This window comes from Linderina pennispora (genome assembly GCF_002104995.1).
Source record: "Linderina pennispora strain ATCC 12442 chromosome Unknown DL89scaffold_60, whole genome shotgun sequence".
In the NCBI taxonomy this organism is placed as follows: Eukaryota; Fungi; Kickxellomycota; class Kickxellomycetes; order Kickxellales; family Kickxellaceae; genus Linderina; species Linderina pennispora.
Window position 1 is genome coordinate 15775 of NW_024468308.1, and position 21824 is coordinate 37598.

At 47.7% G+C, this 21824-nt stretch overlaps 2 protein-coding genes and 5 non-coding genes across 7 annotated transcripts; 3 read left to right on the top strand and 4 right to left on the bottom strand.

The window, feature by feature from the left end:
* Positions 1-1222: 1222 nt before the first annotated feature.
* Positions 1223-1295, bottom strand: DL89DRAFT_t207. Its single transcript has one exon. It is a non-coding gene; the product is annotated as a tRNA-Ala (tRNA).
* Positions 1296-3545: 2250 nt separating this feature from the next.
* Positions 3546-3980, top strand: DL89DRAFT_271772 (uncharacterized protein). Its single transcript, XM_040888944.1, has 2 exons — positions 3546-3705; positions 3799-3980. The coding sequence occupies exons 1-2, from the start codon at positions 3641-3643 to the stop codon at positions 3890-3892; spliced, it is 159 nt and encodes a 52-aa protein (XP_040739397.1). The 5' UTR covers positions 3546-3640; the 3' UTR covers positions 3893-3980.
* On the bottom strand, positions 3644-3715 carry DL89DRAFT_t206. The gene has a single exon. It is a non-coding gene; the product is annotated as a tRNA-Asp (tRNA).
* Positions 3981-6317: 2337 nt separating the features above from the next.
* On the bottom strand, positions 6318-6390 carry DL89DRAFT_t205. The gene has a single exon. It is a non-coding gene; the product is annotated as a tRNA-Lys (tRNA).
* An 11477-nt stretch (positions 6391-17867) lies between these two features.
* Positions 17868-17940, top strand: DL89DRAFT_t202. Its single transcript has one exon. It is a non-coding gene; the product is annotated as a tRNA-Lys (tRNA).
* A 2336-nt stretch (positions 17941-20276) lies between these two features.
* DL89DRAFT_271778 (uncharacterized protein) lies at positions 20277-20711 on the bottom strand. Its single transcript, XM_040888945.1, has 2 exons — positions 20552-20711; positions 20277-20458 (listed from the first exon to the last, which is right to left on the bottom strand). The coding sequence occupies exons 1-2, from the start codon at positions 20614-20616 to the stop codon at positions 20365-20367; spliced, it is 159 nt and encodes a 52-aa protein (XP_040739398.1). The 5' UTR covers positions 20617-20711; the 3' UTR covers positions 20277-20364.
* On the top strand, positions 20542-20613 carry DL89DRAFT_t203. Its single transcript has one exon. It is a non-coding gene; the product is annotated as a tRNA-Asp (tRNA).
* Positions 20712-21824: the final 1113 nt, after the last annotated feature.

Here is a 21824-nt window from a genome sequence, read left to right on the forward strand (position 1 = left end):
ATAGAGGAGCTCAGCGGTCCATGGTAGGTACACCGACCAGCTTGCCACTCCTATGTGCGGCCGCCGCCAGCTGGTGCCTGGCATCGAGTGAGTGGTACGACTTTCTCAGCTGCTTGTACTGCTTGATGAAGTCATCACATTCGGCCAACCCAATAGTACCGTTGTGGTTTCGGAAGTTGTCCAGCACCTCGTTCGACTTGATATCGAGCTGATTGGCTTCATCATTCATCCGCTGAATCAGTGTTTGCGGCGAATATGGCTTCTGAAGATCAACATGCTCCTGCACCAGCTCATACAGCCGTGTTGTCAACGACCCAGCCACCGCCTGCAGCTCTGCCACCTTGTCACGCATCTTTTTCAGCTCGGGCTCCGCGGTCAGGTTGATTTCCGCAAGACTCTCGTTCTCGACCCGCAGCTCGTATTCGAGCGTCCGAGTAAGCTGCACCTGCTCAAGCCCGTCAATATGCGCCTGGAACAGATCTTCATACCGAAGCAGGTCTTCGAGGTCATCCGCTGACTTGTTGGCAAACGTTGGGAAGTGCTCTCGCAGTAGCCGCAGCTTGTCCTCTATAATTTGCCGGTCTGATGGCAGGTTGTAGTTGTTCATGGGCTCAGGAACTCGCGAATCGTACGGCCGCAATGCAACTGGCTCTCGTGACGAATGCGGCTCAAATTCGCTGAGGTCTGTGGAATCTGTTGGAGGTGACATTGTCCTCTGATAGCTATAAAGAAAAAAAAATGTGGAAATGTGAAAAAAAAAAAAAAAAGCGAAGCAAAACAAAGGGAATAGTTAGTTCCAAAACGCCCAGCACTATGCCTGCTTGGCATGATGCCTCAATCACATGATCCGACCGGGCATATCAAAACAAGCCCCACATGCTCCTTCCCACAGGAACATGCCACTGAGGTAACTCGACGTCGCAATCCAGGTGTCTCAGGCTGTAGCCATACTAACAAAAAGTAGAGCTGCTATGTCTGATCTCACAGCACTGCATGCTATCCAGTGCAAAGAGGCCTAAGTAAAAGCCAAATACTCTGAAGAAAACAATGAGTACGATGAAACGCCTGGAGGACATAGTCTCCCACTCTGACACTGCATGTACGCTGATGCACACCGTTCTAGCAAGTTGTAAAAATAACCACTGCGTGTCACATCCTGCCTGTTTCGGAATCAACAGCAAAACAGTAAACCACCGACACAAGCCGATGCCAACAAAAAGAATGGAGGACCTGGGTATCGATCCCAGTGCCTCGCGCATGCTAAGCGCGCGCTCTCCCATTTGAGCTAGACCCCCTGAATCTCGGAATCAAAGCTGATCCGATTTGCATTCCAATTTCTGATATCGTCTAAAAATAATCATATATAAAATACTGTATCAAAGTGGATTGCTCATGATGAAGCGGTGAAAGCGGGGCTCACACTCTACTGCGGGCTACTGATGCACCCATGCACCCAAGCTATCGCCTGTATCAGTATTACCAGCTTCTCACTTGAGATTTCATATCTGTCATTTATATTTTTTTCCCTGTTCGTGTTGGCTGATTGCACAGGAAAACCACTGCCCTACGATGTCGGTGTTGGCTTGAACAATTTGAGAAAGCAAGCAACTAATAGAGGATGAGCGTTTGTTTCATTTAGAGTCTAGTGAATCAAGAGCCGGATGCATGTCCCAAGTAACATACCAAGTGCTAATGTGGCTCGTATAGGTGAAACAACACTGTCCAATTCTCACATAAGATCGAGCGCCGGTGTACAGTGGGGTTATTCAATGGTATCTGCCACAAAAGGGTGGTTTTCCAACTGCAGAGTCAAAGTACTTTGGCATATATTTCATGTTGCAGATAGAGTTGATTAAGGAAGGAGACAATCCAGACAAATACCAGCATAGATTAACCATATATTCTATATTCTTTCACCTAAATTATGACTGGTTATCGGGTGTAGATAGAAAACATCTTTTCAAAAATCTGACTGAGGGGAAGAAGGAAAATGTATCGTCTGCCTGAGCCTTTGTACATGTGTGTTTCGACCTTGCCTATGGTGGTGCAAAGGGACTCCGGGCCATGAATATCAACATCAATAACTAAATGGTAGTTACAGCCCTTTTATACTACATACTAGCATAGGAGGCATAATAGTATTATGCTAAATTTAGTTACGTATAACCCTAATTGTGAAGAGGGTGGGGTACCTAGGGGTCTTGTGGTTCAATTTGGCCTGGACTACACGGGAATCTGCTGTGCGCTGATGGTTGCATCACTCGGTCAACGCTTATTCGATACTCCGATTTCATACTCTACGAACACTCACGCGTGTGTGACGTTAGCAACGGCAGTATATGCACTAATGCCATCCTGAACCGAAAACCTTTCAAATGCATCAGACCAGTCCAGAAGGCAATCTTCAGAATACTTTTGTTTCCAATCGGTGGCCAATATTGTTCAAGCCCGTGCTGGCAAAAGAAATCAACAGATTTCTTTAAAACAAGCAAGAGCGGAAAATAGATCATAAAACCTGTGTCTACTTTTACTGGCTCGTTAGGGAGCTGTATGCTGGTCATTCCTACATCACTAACCCCCGATTTGCTTGAGAACTGGGTTGACTCACTATTTGTTTATGACCGATAACATGTTCCAACAGTCCTTCTCAGCCCTGTCTTTGCACATACATTTTGTCTCAGACTCCAAGTAACATATGTCATGCCGCTAGGGTAGTTCCGACTCACCCTAGGCGGATTACTCACTGAGAGTGGCGCAGCTTTATCCAGGGCCGTACGCGGCTTAGATGAGGGCTCAGTATGCGCACTCGGCGCTTGCTTAAATACCCCTTGCTGGCTCCTAGCAGCAGGGATTCCTTCTGGTTTTTCCAATATATTTTTGTGAACGCTTACTTTTGGTTTTATCAGCACATTTACAATCATCACTAGGAGAACACGCTACCTAGTTTCCTCTTCCCTGACATTTGACCTAGGTCGTTTTAGGCACGCGCCGTATTATTGAAGTATACTTTGTGGGCTATGATGAGTGCTGACAGAAGAAAGGCACCTGGCACCACACATATTATATTATGCCTGCCTTTCCTTGCGAGCCTTTCATATCCACTTTCTTAGATTTGATCTTTTCTTTTCCCTTTAAAATATTAGAATCTTTCACTGCTACTATTCCGTGTCACTAAAATGGCTAGCAGCATCACCAACCAGCCTGAATCAATTAATTTTGCTAGGTCGTGGCTTGACCTAAGCGATGACGAAGATTATTGCAGTTCTGGGCATCTTTTCAGTTTCCTGCATATGAAGCAGCCACATACCAGATCAGCCTCCCCTGAATCTCCAAAAGAGCAGACGAAGCATGATCCACTTCGCTTCCTCAAGCCCACACTCAAGATAGGGCTATTCCAGTAAAGCACTGATATCACGCCTTAAACAGCCAAGGCATACGACGCTGCACAGCTGTAATTCTACAACCGAGCGTTTCTTTGTAACTATAATAAAAACGAAATACATGCTACTGAGGAACAACGCTGGCGGCTTGGTTCAGACAGGCCCCCAACACAGCGAGCGCCAGCCCCATTCTGGCGTGATTGGTGCTGCAAAAAAAAAAAAGAAAAAAGCAGTGCTACCGCCACTTGGCAGGCAAAAGAATGCTCTCCGACCGGGAATTGAACCCGGGTCTCCAATGTGACAGACTGGTGTACTCGCCACTATACTATCGGGGATCCACTCATTTTGTTGAATCTCTTGATAAATAAATCGTCCATGAACATACGGATCATGTGTACTTTGTTTAGCGGCTGCTTACTATTTGTAGGACACTGGCTTTATGCAACAGCATCCTAGCACTAATCCGCACCAATGATAAAACAAACTTTGGGATCAACTATAGTGCTTTGTGACATGGCCAACGTGTTCTGTAAGCAGCTGAATAATAGACTGTATAGATATCTCGAGTAATGAATTGCATCGATTGCTTTGACCTGAAACAAGTAGATGAATTGAGATAGCACTCCAAAGATATTGTAACTCCTAAGGATACTACAGAATATTGGTTTGTGTGCATGACTTATAGCAGGTGTGCATTCCATTATATCCATACCGTTTTTTTTTTTAATGTAAGAGCAGTAGTTATAAGTTGGCTGACAAGTGCAATGTAGCCCCAACCTGCATCAGCGATTTTTGTTAATGATTTGGAGCAGCTGTATGGAACTGCCTGCTTGATTAGCAGTATTAGTGTTAACGAATACAAATGAATTGCAGTGAATGATTGTATGGGATAGTGGCTCAAGGGCTATTGTCGTTGTTAACCTAGAGGATGAATAGCCATTGAGTATGTATGGAAAATAACTTTGGAAGAATATGACAAAAGGGAAGAAGGAATGCTGACAATCTTTCTGAGCATCTATACGTGTACATTTCATTCTTATCTACAGCTGCTGAAATTTGAGGTCTGGAGACTCCTGCACCACCACAGACACTATGGTTCCAAATCCACATGATTTCAGGAACCTATGGATCATGGCCCTTAGGCCACAATGGCCATCCATACCATTCCAGGCAACTGGCACTACTACTTAGACCAGCACCTGCCCTTTTCACCTGGCGATTTCCCCTTCCTTCTTTCATATAGCATATGTCATATGTTTAATATATATCGTGGAAAGATGCTTAGGTATGAAACACTTAGATAGGCAGCCTCCTGCAGCTGTCTGGAATACGTTTACTCTCCGAGACAAAATGGACAGCCCCAAATTGCAGAGTCAACTAGGAAATGGCATACCACAAATCACTATAAGTTATTGCCGCCCATCGTAGAATATGTATCTACCTAACATTTAGCTATGACAACAAAGCCTGCTACATTATCAACAGGATGGTTTGGCCAAGTAAATATATCTACCTAGGTATTTTATCTTATATTCACTGCATTAGTGTCTGCAAGTCCTATACTTATCGTATTGCCATTTGTACTATTTTGGTTGCACTTTTACTAATAATCTGCACAGTTCTATATATGGTGTAATTTATTACTGCCCAGGATCACTCAGACACAAGGTGTGTGCCCCTACAAACCGATGGAATGGTATAAATAGGTACTAAACTAGTCAGAAGCGCAGTGCTGACACTTGGCACCACCAGTGTAGAAAATATAAATAAAACAGAGGATATCAAAGTAATAGTATGGCCTATGAATGTGTGAATTGTCAGGTTGTCAGGATAGCTGTCACCCCCTTGAGCCAAACATGAACCAGGCACTGTGGATTTTGAGCTTGAAGTCCTAAGAATAATGCTTTAGTGTGAGTGCATAGCATAGAAGCTATCAGAATTAGATTTTCCTCATTTCCTCATTCTATTTTCTCTTTATATTTTGCTACCTAGTCCAATACTGGACCGGGTCCTTCTTGTCTTTCTTCTATATTTTTCTACTTGCTTAGTGCCTTTCTGCACTCCTTCACACTTTCTCAATATATACATCTTTGGGTGTTTCAGCCCACTCTATACTTGTATCACTTGTAACCTTCTGACAGAAGTCGTGGGCATGTTATTGCAGAAATGATGTGTGCCAGAGATTGTAACTAGAAATGGCATTGTTCAGGTCAATCTGTGCATTTCTGCGAGTGTGTTAAGCAGGCAAAGATGCTGCCTTATTAATAACTTGTAAGGATAGCTGCATCTACTAATGCTATCAATTGTTCTGGCGGAAAATTAATGAGGCTGGGTAAAACTATGAGATGGTGTAGCTATGAATTAAGGAGTGTATCTGGTACTGAATGAGGCAAAAAAAAAGCCGATCGTGTTTAGATGCCTAGGGCATGTAGCTACGTAATGAGCATCACTTGAGGCATCTACATCCAAGCTGCCCTTCAGCAAATGTGGTGTAGAGGCCACTGATAGTTTTTTTTTATTTAAAAAATCGTTTTCTCTTTCGCTTTCCTTACAGTGCTTTTACTATTTTTATCATAGGGATAAAGAGGGAGATACAGAGGCACATATTCACGTAGTGCCTATCATGTACCGTAATAGCGTAAGGGATTCCTGAAACAGCCCTTCTGCACAAGTCTACCGAATAGGCATTGCAAAAGGTAGCAGACGGATCAGTAGTGCGTTGCTTTGCTGGAGAAAAAGTAAAGCAGACAAGGGCAACGATTCACGGCCACTGTTACATCTGTCTATAGAAACTAATGGACATTACAGATAAGAAAATGAAACATGCTATGGCTCTCAGATCCAGCGAGGTAAGATGTCATGAATATGCAGCGAGGATCGCATACAGCAATTCTCGCAAATATGGATTTTTTTACAAAAAATCAATAGCAAAAGAACAGCCCGACGGGGGGGTCGAACCCCCAACCTTGAGATTAAGAGTCTCACGCTCTGCCGATTGAGCTAGCCGGGCTGGATTAACGGATTTGACTAATAATCCAAGCCAATTCACCTCTGAGAGGAAGAACTTTAGAATAATAATTGAATATCAGGATCTTCTGCCACGGCATCGTTGTCATGTTTACTTGCTTCAAACATACCTTCAGCGTCTCTCTTGCTTCCTCAACCTCACCCTGTTATCAATAGTCTCTCAGTGTATATGAACGATATTCAACCAACCTTGGTTTTCTTCTTCTTTTTTCTTTTCTTTTACCAGGTTGCCTATCCCTTATTCAAACATCATCAGCTAATTTCATGGTTACCATATATGCACTGACAAGAGCTGTGCGCTTACTATTAAATTTAGCGCACCTTTTCACATTTGTTTTTCTGTATTTAATGTACTATCTGGCTTCTCTCTTGTCACCTCTGTAAACCCCTGTCAGCTTCGCCAGCCTACAGCCTACTGATTGGCCATTGCTAGCCTAGGGGATGGGTGGTTATCAGGTGTATGGAAAATTAACTTTTCAAAAATATGACCGAGGGGAAGAAGCAAAGCTGATCGCCTGCCTACGCCTTTGTATGTATGCGTTTCGGCCTTGCCCATGGTGGCGCAGGGGGACTCCGGATCCCGAATGTCAACAGTCGCAATGCATTAGCACAGCTCTTCAAATATGCCTATCGTGATACTCTAATATCGCCACAGGTACACATACTACTTTCATATTCCCGTCACATCTTGCACTATAAGCCCTGCACCATATTAAAGCATCTGCTATATGCCCTTTTCCTCCAATGCAAGCATAACTGCAGTACACACACTGGCCGTTTACTCATGCACATACCATATCATTGATAGTTCAGTACTAAATACATCATATTGCCTTCATTTCCATTCGGCATCATCGGCATTGCTGCTATACTTGCGACGAGCAAGTTGGATCCAGGTCGGGTTGAGCCGATTCCACTCAATATACTCGGTGTCCTGCTCCCACCCGCCCTTGCGGATCTCTGGCTCCGCCGTAGCATGGTGGTGCGGCGGTGGCACAATCCCAGACATATTGCGCTGGTTGTCAGTGTACGCGTTCTGGAATGCTGCTGCATCAAACTTGTCCGGCGAAACACCCACCACATCCAAAACTGTCGTCCACGAGTACAGAAACGATGTCCGCGTCACCTTGTTCAAGAATGACGTCTTGTCTGCAACTTCACAGTCGATGCGAAGCTCATATGTGCACAAGTAGTCCTGAGCAATGAAATGTTCAATATTTTAAATAGAAACGAACTGTTTTAGATTACCATGAGGAACCTTCAACCTCAAACTTCTCAGCAATGGCGAAATACCTGGCAACCAGTTTGTGGACTGCAGGCTTCAGGTTCAAGCTGACAACAGCGTTCTGGACCTTGCTAAGGCCATGCGTCCTTACAAGTCTGATGACCTGCTCACAAACCGGGTTCGGGTAGGCCATACTATTGTACCATCTGTCGTGGTAAACAGTTAACCACACTACCGCATCTAGTGCAGCCATTAGTGAGTCACTGCTAGAAATCGGGATGGGGTCCTCCATGTCCTCGTTGCGAAGCCGCTCCTCGTCCTGCATATCGCTGAATGCCCCTGAATACAGCTCCAGCAGGTGCTGCCACGCCTTTGCTGAGAATCGGATGTTGAGCGCATACTCGAAGGCCTCCTTGGCCTCTGACGGGTGGCGAAGGCGCAGCGCAAGATCTCCGAGGGCCTCCCATTCAGCCTGCGTGTGACGGAATGTGATCTGCTGGCCAGTTGCACGCAGGTTGTGCATTTCAGATCTCCAGGCGGTGTAGGCGCGCAGATCATCGAACAGGATCATGATCAGGTTGTCAAGCCAGCGCTCACACAGCCGCTTGCGAATGAGGCCATGGCCAGAATCTTCGTCACTCTCGTCGCCATCCTGGCGGACACCGGCGTCCTCCTTTGGTTGCTTATCCGTGCCCTCATTTGCACCGCTCTGGTCATCGGCAGGGAGCACGGCCGCTTGAGGAGCTGACACAACATCAGCAACTTCCTCAGGAGGGCTCTCAGGCTCCATGAGCTTAGTGTCCTCGCTCTTGGGTTGCTCTTCCTCGGCGTCTGAAAGCTTGATCTCCTCGAGCCCGTCCTCAATCGCAGCAGCCTTATCCTTGCTTGGCGTGTCGTTCTCACCATCAGCGGTGGCGCTAGCGTCAGCATTGGCGTCGGTTCCAGCTACGGGGGGTTCTGTCAGCTCCTCGGTGGATGCAGGCTCCAGATGAGCAGCCTCCTTGAGGTTCTCCTTCGACTTCTTCTTGTTCTTTCTCTTCTTGTTTTTCTTGCTCTTGGAGCTGCCTCCAGGCTCGGTAGTAGTTTCCACGCCCGCATTTCCACCCTCCGTTTCGTCATTGACCGCCTCATGCTCATCCTTGGGCTTGTCATTCTCGATAGCAGGCTCTTCTGGTTCGATCGTGGCCTCAGGTTCCATTTCTGACTGTGGAGAAATACCCAGGTTGTCTTCCGCATCAGCCTTGCCGTTCTCAGCAGGCTCAGCCTTGTCATCCCCAACAGGTTCAATCTTGGTGTCCTCAACAGGCTCGGCCCTGTTGCCCTCAGTAGGCTCATTCTTAACCGTATCAGCAGGCTCCGTCACGGGTTCAGTCCCAACAGGGGATTCAGGCTTGTGTGCTGATGGAGTATCCACAGGGGCCGCAGCGGCGGGGGGAGCATCGGCAGATTCCTTAGACTTCTGGCGCAGGGCAGCAAGAGGGAGGTCATCTTCGTCATCGTCCTCGTCATCGACCGCCTGGTTTGGGTGGGCAGAGTTGCGGTATTCATCTTCCATGACAAAGGCTTGGCTCCGGAGCTGAAGCAACTCATCCCAGCCAACAATGCTGACCATACGAGTCAGGTAATCGTACGCACGTGCGAAAGTGCCCTTGAGCGTAGGTGCTGAGAGTTTGAGCAGAATGCTGTTCTCGTTGATGGCCATCTCCTCAATTAGGCCAGGCGACTCACTCTCCATGCTAGAGCGGTTGTTGGTGGGAACGGGGCCATGGGCGTGGGTATCGTTCGAAATGTGTTCACCCAGGTTGTACTCTGCGAGGATATCGGACTTGACTGGGAAGTTAATGCGGCGGGGAGTGGGCACGCGCGGGTAGTCGCGGTCAACAAAGGTGTACATGGGGCAGGTGTTAAGAGTGAGAAGGGCACGCTGGAAGTCCTCGCAGTCAATGTAGATATCAGTGAGCTTGGCCCACGCCTGGAACTCGCTCGGTGCATACTTCACAGCCATACGCGCGATTGTCAGTGCAGCGCCAGTGTTCTTCTTACGACGCAGAAACTCTGACTGGGTATAGAGCAGTGGATAGCACGAGGGTCGCACCTTCAACGCCTGGTGCATGACCCGCACTGCCTGGACCTCCTCGTCGCACTCGACGTAAGCGTCTGCCAGCAGCGACGCGACTTCAGGGTCAACGCCCTTGAACTCTGCCGCTGGCGAGTCGATCGAGCCGCGCTGTCCGCCGAGGGGGGAGTAGGCCAGTGGTGCCAGGATTTCGGCGGCGCAGTCATCGAACCGGCCGGCATCGGCAAAGTAGCGCATGAGACCATCCACCAAAAAGTTGCGGGCATTCGACGCAACCTGGGTCTCAGCGTTGGACCCTAGCGCCCAGCCATTCCAGAATTGTTCGACGATAGCCTCCATGAACCGCGTCTCCTCGCGAGAGTTGGAGACGGGCGTCACTCGCCTGAGACCTGTTACATTGTAGGCCATCGGGTCAGCATAGAGGATCGCACGCAGCATGGCGCTGATGTAGCATTCTTTCCACATTTGCTCGGTGGCCTCCTTGCGCTCGCCCTGTGCAGTTACGACGTAGGCATCGACACCGCCAGGGATTTTCACCTGCACACGCAGGTCAACATTCGAGAACGCATTATAGCTGCAGTACGTGCCAGAGGTGATCTTCCAGCTGTTATTCGAGCCAAACCAGCCTGGGGTGTCGTTCAATGAGTACTGCAGCGAGTTGATATACGCTGCTAGTGTGGCCGAGGATGAAGTATCGACACCCAGGACATGGTGGTAGGACCCGATCTACATGTTGATGAAGGAGTTAGGAGCACATTGACCAAGAAAGCAGCTGAATGTGGATTAGCAACTACCGCAAGGGGGTTTCAGCACATTGTGTTTGTTGACCTGTACTTACATCAGGCTCGTTGCGGTTGGAGCTGTGGATCTTCACGATATGGCAGAGGTCGGGCGGACCGAGCTCGCGAATCATGCCTATATGTAGAAGGGCATCTTTGGGGCAAGCGTTAGCATGGGGGTGTTGCCACTTTGCCAGCCAACTGTCAAATTCATGCGTTATGCTTCTGCTTACCGAGTCCCTCGGAGCGGGAATTCAACGACTCGCCAATCTCGTTTTCGAAGATGTCCGGGACATCTTGCAAGCAGTCGTTGTGTGCCATCTTTCACTAAACTTGTGTAAAATTGCCAAATAATGCACAAAAGGGGAACTTGAATGTTGTTGAGATGAGCAGGAGGGGGAACCAGCGAGTCCAAAACCGGTGCCTATGACGTTGTGCATGCTTCCTTTGCGACTCCAAGACACAGGCGCCGGGATAAATCAATCAGGCGCGCTTGATTACTGATCGGCCCACGTTTCGCGTTTTGTACCAGTGTCGTAAACAAAGCTCGTCTTCCACCTTTCTCATTCTACTAGCTGTAGCCACTATTTTCGTCTTGCTCCATTTCAATGCCGCGTGAAATCATTACCATTCAGGCCGGGCAGTGCGGCAACCAAATTGGCTCCGAGTTCTGGAAGCAGCTGTGTCTCGAGCACGGAATAAACTCTGACGGGATTCTCGAGGACTTTGCCACAAATGGCACTGACCGGAAGGACGTGTTTTTTCTACCAGGCGGACGACGACCACTATATTCCGCGCTCTATTCTGCTCGATCTGGAGCCACGAGTCATCGATACAATCATGAACTCGCCCTATGGCAACCTGTACAATCCGGAAAACATCTTTGTCAGCAAGGACGGAAGCGGCGCTGGCAACAACTGGGCCAGCGGCTACAGCCAGGGCGAGAGGATCTGTGAGGACATCCTGGAGATGCTGGACCGCGAGGCCGACAACAGCGACTCACTGGAGGGGTTCAATCTGCTGCACTCTATTGCTGGTGGTACAGGCAGTGGTCTGGGTAGCTTTCTGCTCGAGCGCCTCAGCGACCGGTACCCAAAGAAGCTGCTACAGACATACTCTGTCTTCCCTAACAATGAGGACTCATCGGACGTCATCGTTCAGCCTTACAACAGCCTGCTGACCCTAAAGCGTCTGACAAACAACGCCGATTGCGTAATGGTCCTGGACAACGCAGCGCTAACACGTATCGTCGCTGACCGCCTACACATCCAGAATCCTGATATCTCACATACGAACCGGCTGGTGTCGACGGTTCTTGGGGCGAGCACGATGACGCTACGGTACCCTAGCTACATGAATAACGATCTGGCCAGCATCATCGCCCCGCTGATCCCCATCCCTAAATGCCACTTTATTTCCACGGCATACACACCATTCACCAGCGACAACGCCGAGAAGGCAAAGGCTGTGCGCAAGACGACCGTCTTGGACGTGATGCGGCGTCTGCTGCAGAACAAGAGCCGCATGGTTTCGATCACTCCGACCAAGAGCAGCTGCTACATGTCTATCCTAAACATCATTCAGGGTGATGTCGAGCCGACGGAAGTTCACAAGTCGCTGCTGCGCATCCGCGAGCGTGGCATGGCCCAGTTTATTCCGTGGGGGCCAGCCAGCATACAGGTTGCCTTGACCAAAAAGTCTCCGTACATCCATACGCAGCACCGCGTAAGCGGCCTGATGATGGCCAACCACACCAGCACCCGCGGCCTGTTTGCGAATATCGTCAACCAGTACAGTCGCCTGCGCAAGCGCAACGCGTTCCTAGACAGCTACCGCCGCGAGGCAATGTTTGCTGACAGCTTGGAAGAGTTTGACGATGCGCGCAATACGGTGGTTGACTTGATCAAGGAATACGAGGAGTGCGAGTCCGAGTCGTATCTGCGGCCACCAACAGCGGCCAGCAGCTAGTCCTGGATTCATTAAGATATGCAGCTGATTGCGAATATACACAACTCCTGGGAAACCCATGCATGTGACTCCTCCCCATATAGTTGCTGAGGCGTTGTCTCAGGATACGTGACGTACATTCTAGTGGCCAGGCCGATGATGTTCATCTCCATTTATTCTCCTCTTTCACTCCTCTTGCGAGTTTTCGCCTTCAGCCTCTCCTGTAGCATGGTCGTTAAGGGGATCGTCATTGCACTTGCGCTAATAGCCCTCATTCGCTACCTCTCACGGGAAACATCGCTCGACATGATAGGGTAAGTGCAGCCATTTTTCGCGGAGAATATCTGAGCGATATTCTCCGCGCTCTACCGTCTAAAAATCCTGTCCTCGGCAGCTCGAATAGGAAGGCGACACTGGCTACAAGGGCATGTGCAAGCGCACCCGTGTACTTGCTCAGAGACAGGGGAAAGCGCTCCGCAATGCCCCTATAGAGCATGGCGAGCCTTGGCCGTAGTGGCAGTGGTCGCTCAAAGCTGTCCGTTACTAGCCATCTCTTTTCCACATTTATTTCAGCCCTTACTTACTGCCTCCCACTCTCTTCAAATTCCTATCTTTCTTTCTGCCCGCTAGGAAGTATATTACCGACTGGTATACCACCACGTTTACAAACAAGCAGCAGAAACAGATGAAGCTCCGGGAATCGCCCATTTACCACGAGCAGCAGTGCTTCTGGCTCTGCGCCAAGCACTCCCTGAACAATGTCCTGCAGCACGAAGTGTACACCCAGGCGGACTTGGAGCGCATTGCGCGGTATCTGCACGACATACACCCAGAGCAGAGCGGGTGGCTCAAGTTCAACTCGCACAAGAACTTCCTCGGGTTCGGCGACTACGATGTCAATGTGATGATCTCGGCACTGCAGGAGCAGGGCTACGACCTTCTGTGGCACGACAACCGCCGGGACATCGAGGAAGCGGATCTGAGTAACTGCATTGGGCTGATTATCCATATCCAGCCCGACTGGTTCTTCCGCCGTGGCCACTGGTTCGGCATAAAGTATTTCGATGAGACCTTGACCGTGCCACACGTCCCCAAGGTGTACGTTGGCCAGCCCAGAACGGCAAGGTCCGCTGCCGAGAGGGAGTCGCACGATTATGAGACCAGGACATACGACTCTGGGTTCTGGAACCTGGACTCGAAAATTCCGCACCCCGAGCACATTGGCGACCGGCAAAAGCTGAATGAGTTCCTGCGGAACTTGTACAAAAAGAACCGCGTGCATGTCCTGCTCATTGTGCCCGTCACACACTCATCCGCCTCATCTTCGATATAATTGCCGCCCTCTTCCACATGTCCGTGTTTTTAGTGGCGTCCAGTACATTGCAGTCTGTACTTTACCATTATTTTACTCTCAGGGATAGCAAAGGAAGAGAGATAGCGAGCGAGAGTGAGAAGAGGGAGTGCCGGTGGCGCATTGCCAAATGCCGGGCTTGCTATGTAGAAACAACTTGTCCTGTACTTTTAGTATATTTGACTGTCAATAATGAGATGCAGAAGCATGTGCAAAGTGCAAGACAAAGAAAACATGTGTAACGATTAAGACAAACGGTCTCGCCGGACCTTGCCCACTCAGAACAATGCGTATATTGGGCCTGTCGATGCAGTAGCGCCACAATATGTTCGACACCGCGAGCAATGACAAATTGTCTTAGCACAACTGGATATGAACGCATGGCAAGCTGTCCAAAAATAACCTGGCAAGCCTGTCGATGGTGTGAAATGGTGCAGGTATAAATGCACCGGGCGCTCTGTCGAGTTAGCTCAAGATACAGCAACTCAACAACACATCTTCCCTCTCAACGCTACTTCAACAAACGTGCCGGCACTACTCTCGCTCTTTCCTCCGCAACAGCTAGCTCAAGCCTACTCTGACTACCATCTTCGAAAACATGAGGCTCTTCACCTGCGTCGCTCTTTTCAGTGCTGCTGCCATCCCTGGCTTCTCAGCACCCGTGTCTACGGACTCTGTCTCGCGCCGTGGTCTGCTGGATCTGGACCTTGGCCTGTGCCTCGACCTCAGCCTGCTTGGGCTTGTCAACCTCGACATCAACAAGAGTGGCTGCTCGTCAAAGGGAACTGAGCAGAAGCCGATCAAGGTCGACAAGGAAATCTGCGGGCAGATCAGAAACAACAATGTAAACCCCGATGACATTTACGTCCATTGCGAGCAGCACTGGAGCACCAGGGAGGCCGAGCATGACAATAACAACGGATATTACAAGAGCGGGACGGGGCCTACTGGTTACGGAAATGCTGGTTACAAGTCCGTCGCCCCTGAGCACGAAAATACTGGGTACAAGACTGTCGCCCCTGAGCACGAAAATACCGGGTACAAGACTGCCGTTCCTGAGCATGAGAACACGGGATACAAGGCTGTGGTCCCCGAGTATCACAGCAAGAATGGTGCTGACTGCGACACAGCCCCCAAGCACGAGAACGCCGGGTACAAGGCCGTGGCACCTGCATATGTTGCAAACCCCGCCTACTAAACACCTGTGCTTCCAGAATTCTTGCATACACTTTCCTGGTGAAAGCGGCGCGCCGATCGCAGCAGCTGTGCTTCCAAACTCTGCTTAAATTCTAATTATCCTGCTAGCCAAGGATATGTGGTTTTACAGCAGTGTCAACAATGAGATACTTTGGTGAAGTACCAAACCAATCCCCACCCAATTCTTGGCACATGCGGAAAGCGGGCTTGGCACTTGGGGTGTGGTGAGTGGATATTAGCTCTAGGAAACAATCGCACCAACACAGACTCGACTTAAAAGCACCCTTGTCAGAGTCGGGTGGGTCTTCGAGAGCCACAAAAGCGGCACCCTTGATTTCCTTCCTGCTCCTTTCTTTTTGGCTCTTCAATGCAAACCAAATTCAACACTACCCAACCCAGCTTTTTGCGTCGCAGGTCCGAAACTATTGGCGATATCAGTGAGATGACAGCAAGCAACAGTAACGGCAGCTTTTATATGCCACAAAATAGCCAACAGCAGCCACCCCAATTGCCAAAGCGCTCACGGCCAACGCCTCGCCCGCCATCATCGGCGCAACATCGCCTTCAAGCTCTGTCCATGTATCTGGACGAACATACTCACTCATATGAGGCAGTACAGCCGCCAGAGGCTCCAATAGATATGAACTACAGAAGGCAGCAGACGCAGCAGCAACCCCCATACCCGCAACAAACTCAACAGCAACCGACAGCCCGCAGACCGTCTATCGACCTTGACAAAGCACCCACTACGGACCGCCTTGTAGAGTTTCGCCTGAGTATCCCTGACGGAGTACGCAACATGACGCAGCACCCTGGCGACACTATTGTCGGTTCCGTTGTTGTGACTCTAACGAAGCCGACAAAGATATTCCGCATCAGTATCCAGTTCTTGGGTCGAGAGCGTGTATATCTTCGTGAGAATCCACCCAGTGCGCCCATCGCCATGCACGCCAAGACTGACTACGTTCTGTTCGACCACCGTATGACCTTGTGGGGAGAGAGAATCACAGATGGTACCCAGCAGAACAACGGGTCAAGCAGACACTGGGGGACAATGGCACCAGGAACTCATGTAATACCGTTTTCAATCTCCATTCCCAACGTCAACTACCCTTCGGCTATCAGACGCGAAAAGGTCTGCGGCGTAAAGTACACGGTCCAAGCCTTTCTAGAACGGCCCGGAAAACTCACCCTTCGCAGCACCAGCACACGGCCAGAGGATATAGTCATTGAGCCCATTGCTTACCCGCTCCGGCCGCGCAATGTTCTACGTATCGACTGCACTATCCCCGGAAATCCCGATAATCAGGGCATGCAGGACATCGCTGTAAGAATACAGGGTGGCATCTCCAAGCTACCTGTCGTCGCTGGCGACCGTATCCTCTACAAGCTTGAGGCGTGTGCGGTAAATGACACTGGCGATGATCCACAGATCCGGTCACTCGCTAGCAACTACACCGTGAAGTACATGACCATATACATCGTAGAGTGCCTGGAGCTGAAGGGAATGATCAAAGGCATCGAGCGGTCGCAAACTCATCGCAACAACGTCCACACTGTGCGTCTGCCACCCAACAGCGATAAGCAAGAAAAGTATTCAAATTCAGCCCCATTTTTCACGACAAGCGACTACATACGACTCCCACAAGATCTCTGCCCCTTCGACAGCAAGCTTTTGACACGCACATATGAGCTTCGCATCGACTGTGAAGTTGCAGACAAGACGTCATTCTTGAACAAGGTGACGCGGACATCGTTTCTGTACTCGTGGACGACAGTTTTGGATGTGGTGGGTGTTTCGCCGGACAAGTTTGATGCAGCAGCATTCCAGAACGCGTACACTGACAACCAGCGCAATATGTCTGGGATTGTGCCACCGCCGCACCACCATGCTACGGCGGAGCCAGAGATCCGCAAGGGCGGGTGGGAGCAGGACACCGAGTATATTGAGTGGAATCGGCTCAACCCGACCTGGATCCAACTTGCTCGTCGCAAGTATAGCAGCAATGCCGATGATGCCGAATGGAAATGAAGGCAATATGATGTATTTAGTACTGAACTATCAATGATATGGTATGTGCATGAGTAAACGGCCAGTGTGTGTACTGCAGTTATGCTTGCATTGGAGGAAAAGGGCATATAGCAGATGCTTTAATATGGTGCAGGGCTTATAGTGCAAGATGTGACGGGAATATGAAAGTAGTATGTGTACCTGTGGCGATATTAGAGTATCACGATAGGCATATTTGAAGAGCTGTGCTAATGCATTGCGACTGTTGACATTCGGGATCCGGAGTCCCCCTGCGCCACCATGGGCAAGGCCGAAACGCATACATACAAAGGCGTAGGCAGGCGATCAGCTTTGCTTCTTCCCCTCGGTCATATTTTTGAAAAGTTAATTTTCCATACACCTGATAACCACCCATCCCCTAGGCTAGCAATGGCCAATCAGTAGGCTGTAGGCTGGCGAAGCTGACAGGGGTTTACAGAGGTGACAAGAGAGAAGCCAGATAGTACATTAAATACAGAAAAACAAATGTGAAAAGGTGCGCTAAATTTAATAGTAAGCGCACAGCTCTTGTCAGTGCATATATGGTAACCATGAAATTAGCTGATGATGTTTGAATAAGGGATAGGCAACCTGGTAAAAGAAAAGAAAAAAGAAGAAGAAAACCAAGGTTGGTTGAATATCGTTCATATACACTGAGAGACTATTGATAACAGGGTGAGGTTGAGGAAGCAAGAGAGACGCTGAAGGTATGTTTGAAGCAAGTAAACATGACAACGATGCCGTGGCAGAAGATCCTGATATTCAATTATTATTCTAAAGTTCTTCCTCTCAGAGGTGAATTGGCTTGGATTATTAGTCAAATCCGTTAATCCAGCCCGGCTAGCTCAATCGGCAGAGCGTGAGACTCTTAATCTCAAGGTTGGGGGTTCGACCCCCCCGTCGGGCTGTTCTTTTGCTATTGATTTTTTGTAAAAAAATCCATATTTGCGAGAATTGCTGTATGCGATCCTCGCTGCATATTCATGACATCTTACCTCGCTGGATCTGAGAGCCATAGCATGTTTCATTTTCTTATCTGTAATGTCCATTAGTTTCTATAGACAGATGTAACAGTGGCCGTGAATCGTTGCCCTTGTCTGCTTTACTTTTTCTCCAGCAAAGCAACGCACTACTGATCCGTCTGCTACCTTTTGCAATGCCTATTCGGTAGACTTGTGCAGAAGGGCTGTTTCAGGAATCCCTTACGCTATTACGGTACATGATAGGCACTACGTGAATATGTGCCTCTGTATCTCCCTCTTTATCCCTATGATAAAAATAGTAAAAGCACTGTAAGGAAAGCGAAAGAGAAAACGATTTTTTAAATAAAAAAAAACTATCAGTGGCCTCTACACCACATTTGCTGAAGGGCAGCTTGGATGTAGATGCCTCAAGTGATGCTCATTACGTAGCTACATGCCCTAGGCATCTAAACACGATCGGCTTTTTTTTTGCCTCATTCAGTACCAGATACACTCCTTAATTCATAGCTACACCATCTCATAGTTTTACCCAGCCTCATTAATTTTCCGCCAGAACAATTGATAGCATTAGTAGATGCAGCTATCCTTACAAGTTATTAATAAGGCAGCATCTTTGCCTGCTTAACACACTCGCAGAAATGCACAGATTGACCTGAACAATGCCATTTCTAGTTACAATCTCTGGCACACATCATTTCTGCAATAACATGCCCACGACTTCTGTCAGAAGGTTACAAGTGATACAAGTATAGAGTGGGCTGAAACACCCAAAGATGTATATATTGAGAAAGTGTGAAGGAGTGCAGAAAGGCACTAAGCAAGTAGAAAAATATAGAAGAAAGACAAGAAGGACCCGGTCCAGTATTGGACTAGGTAGCAAAATATAAAGAGAAAATAGAATGAGGAAATGAGGAAAATCTAATTCTGATAGCTTCTATGCTATGCACTCACACTAAAGCATTATTCTTAGGACTTCAAGCTCAAAATCCACAGTGCCTGGTTCATGTTTGGCTCAAGGGGGTGACAGCTATCCTGACAACCTGACAATTCACACATTCATAGGCCATACTATTACTTTGATATCCTCTGTTTTATTTATATTTTCTACACTGGTGGTGCCAAGTGTCAGCACTGCGCTTCTGACTAGTTTAGTACCTATTTATACCATTCCATCGGTTTGTAGGGGCACACACCTTGTGTCTGAGTGATCCTGGGCAGTAATAAATTACACCATATATAGAACTGTGCAGATTATTAGTAAAAGTGCAACCAAAATAGTACAAATGGCAATACGATAAGTATAGGACTTGCAGACACTAATGCAGTGAATATAAGATAAAATACCTAGGTAGATATATTTACTTGGCCAAACCATCCTGTTGATAATGTAGCAGGCTTTGTTGTCATAGCTAAATGTTAGGTAGATACATATTCTGCGATGGGCGGCAATAACTTATAGTGATTTGTGGTATGCCATTTCCTAGTTGACTCTGCAATTTGGGGCTGTCCATTTTGTCTCGGAGAGTAAACGTATTCCAGACAGCTGCAGGAGGCTGCCTATCTAAGTGTTTCATACCTAAGCATCTTTCCACGATATATATTAAACATATGACATATGCTATATGAAAGAAGGAAGGGGAAATCGCCAGGTGAAAAGGGCAGGTGCTGGTCTAAGTAGTAGTGCCAGTTGCCTGGAATGGTATGGATGGCCATTGTGGCCTAAGGGCCATGATCCATAGGTTCCTGAAATCATGTGGATTTGGAACCATAGTGTCTGTGGTGGTGCAGGAGTCTCCAGACCTCAAATTTCAGCAGCTGTAGATAAGAATGAAATGTACACGTATAGATGCTCAGAAAGATTGTCAGCATTCCTTCTTCCCTTTTGTCATATTCTTCCAAAGTTATTTTCCATACATACTCAATGGCTATTCATCCTCTAGGTTAACAACGACAATAGCCCTTGAGCCACTATCCCATACAATCATTCACTGCAATTCATTTGTATTCGTTAACACTAATACTGCTAATCAAGCAGGCAGTTCCATACAGCTGCTCCAAATCATTAACAAAAATCGCTGATGCAGGTTGGGGCTACATTGCACTTGTCAGCCAACTTATAACTACTGCTCTTACATTAAAAAAAAAACGGTATGGATATAATGGAATGCACACCTGCTATAAGTCATGCACACAAACCAATATTCTGTAGTATCCTTAGGAGTTACAATATCTTTGGAGTGCTATCTCAATTCATCTACTTGTTTCAGGTCAAAGCAATCGATGCAATTCATTACTCGAGATATCTATACAGTCTATTATTCAGCTGCTTACAGAACACGTTGGCCATGTCACAAAGCACTATAGTTGATCCCAAAGTTTGTTTTATCATTGGTGCGGATTAGTGCTAGGATGCTGTTGCATAAAGCCAGTGTCCTACAAATAGTAAGCAGCCGCTAAACAAAGTACACATGATCCGTATGTTCATGGACGATTTATTTATCAAGAGATTCAACAAAATGAGTGGATCCCCGATAGTATAGTGGCGAGTACACCAGTCTGTCACATTGGAGACCCGGGTTCAATTCCCGGTCGGAGAGCATTCTTTTGCCTGCCAAGTGGCGGTAGCACTGCTTTTTTCTTTTTTTTTTTTGCAGCACCAATCACGCCAGAATGGGGCTGGCGCTCGCTGTGTTGGGGGCCTGTCTGAACCAAGCCGCCAGCGTTGTTCCTCAGTAGCATGTATTTCGTTTTTATTATAGTTACAAAGAAACGCTCGGTTGTAGAATTACAGCTGTGCAGCGTCGTATGCCTTGGCTGTTTAAGGCGTGATATCAGTGCTTTACTGGAATAGCCCTATCTTGAGTGTGGGCTTGAGGAAGCGAAGTGGATCATGCTTTACTTTATCTGTCGTTGGTATCTTCAGTTTGCGTTTTGATCTTGATTGCTTCTTGTGCCAGAAACTAAATCTCTTTTTACTTCTGGAAGCATCTTCCTCATCACTCAGATCGAGCCATGACCCAGAAGGGTTGATAGACGTAGGTCGATCATCGGTGTTGCTTGCCATCTCTAAACTTGAGTACTGTGTGTAGATAATGATGCAAAGAATAGCGCGCATGAAAATTTTATGAAAAATTTGCAAGACTATTGATTCATGCATAGTCCCTTATATATCCTCGTCTGAGCTCTAAGTGAAGCTGGTCATTATTAATATTCGTTATGTACCGTTCTACACTTACCAAATGTAACAAACAAACAAAATTATATTCACCAATTACAACTTGTGAATGAGGTAAAGTGACAGAATAGTTGGCGCAATAGTGAGACTTTCAAATTCTAATCTTTGCAGTTTGCTTCTACGAAGAATTTCCCGAAAGGCTCCTCTCGTCTTTTCATTCCGCTAACAAACAAATACTCAGGGCCAATTAATGGCATGCAATATCACACTGTGGCGAGGTAACAAGGGAACTCGTCATATCGTTGGTACGCTCTCTCCGAAGACCGAACGAATGGCTGCGCTAGAAATAGCACATTTATAAACATAACGATGGAAATGCCGCTATTCATAGTTTTTTGGGCGTCAAAAGGATTATGTAACTGAATGTACTATGAGCGTTGACAGTTCCTGTAGATGCATATTCGCCAACCGACATTAAACGAAGATTTGTTCCACAAAATTCATTCGTGTGTATTTTGTGGCTGGTGGATAAGAATTCAAAGAAAAAAGTTCTACGAGTGTGAGTGAACGTCCTACTGCTCAACACAGAAATAAAATCAAAAGCCGAATACAGTGCTCTCCAGGCGTTTCATC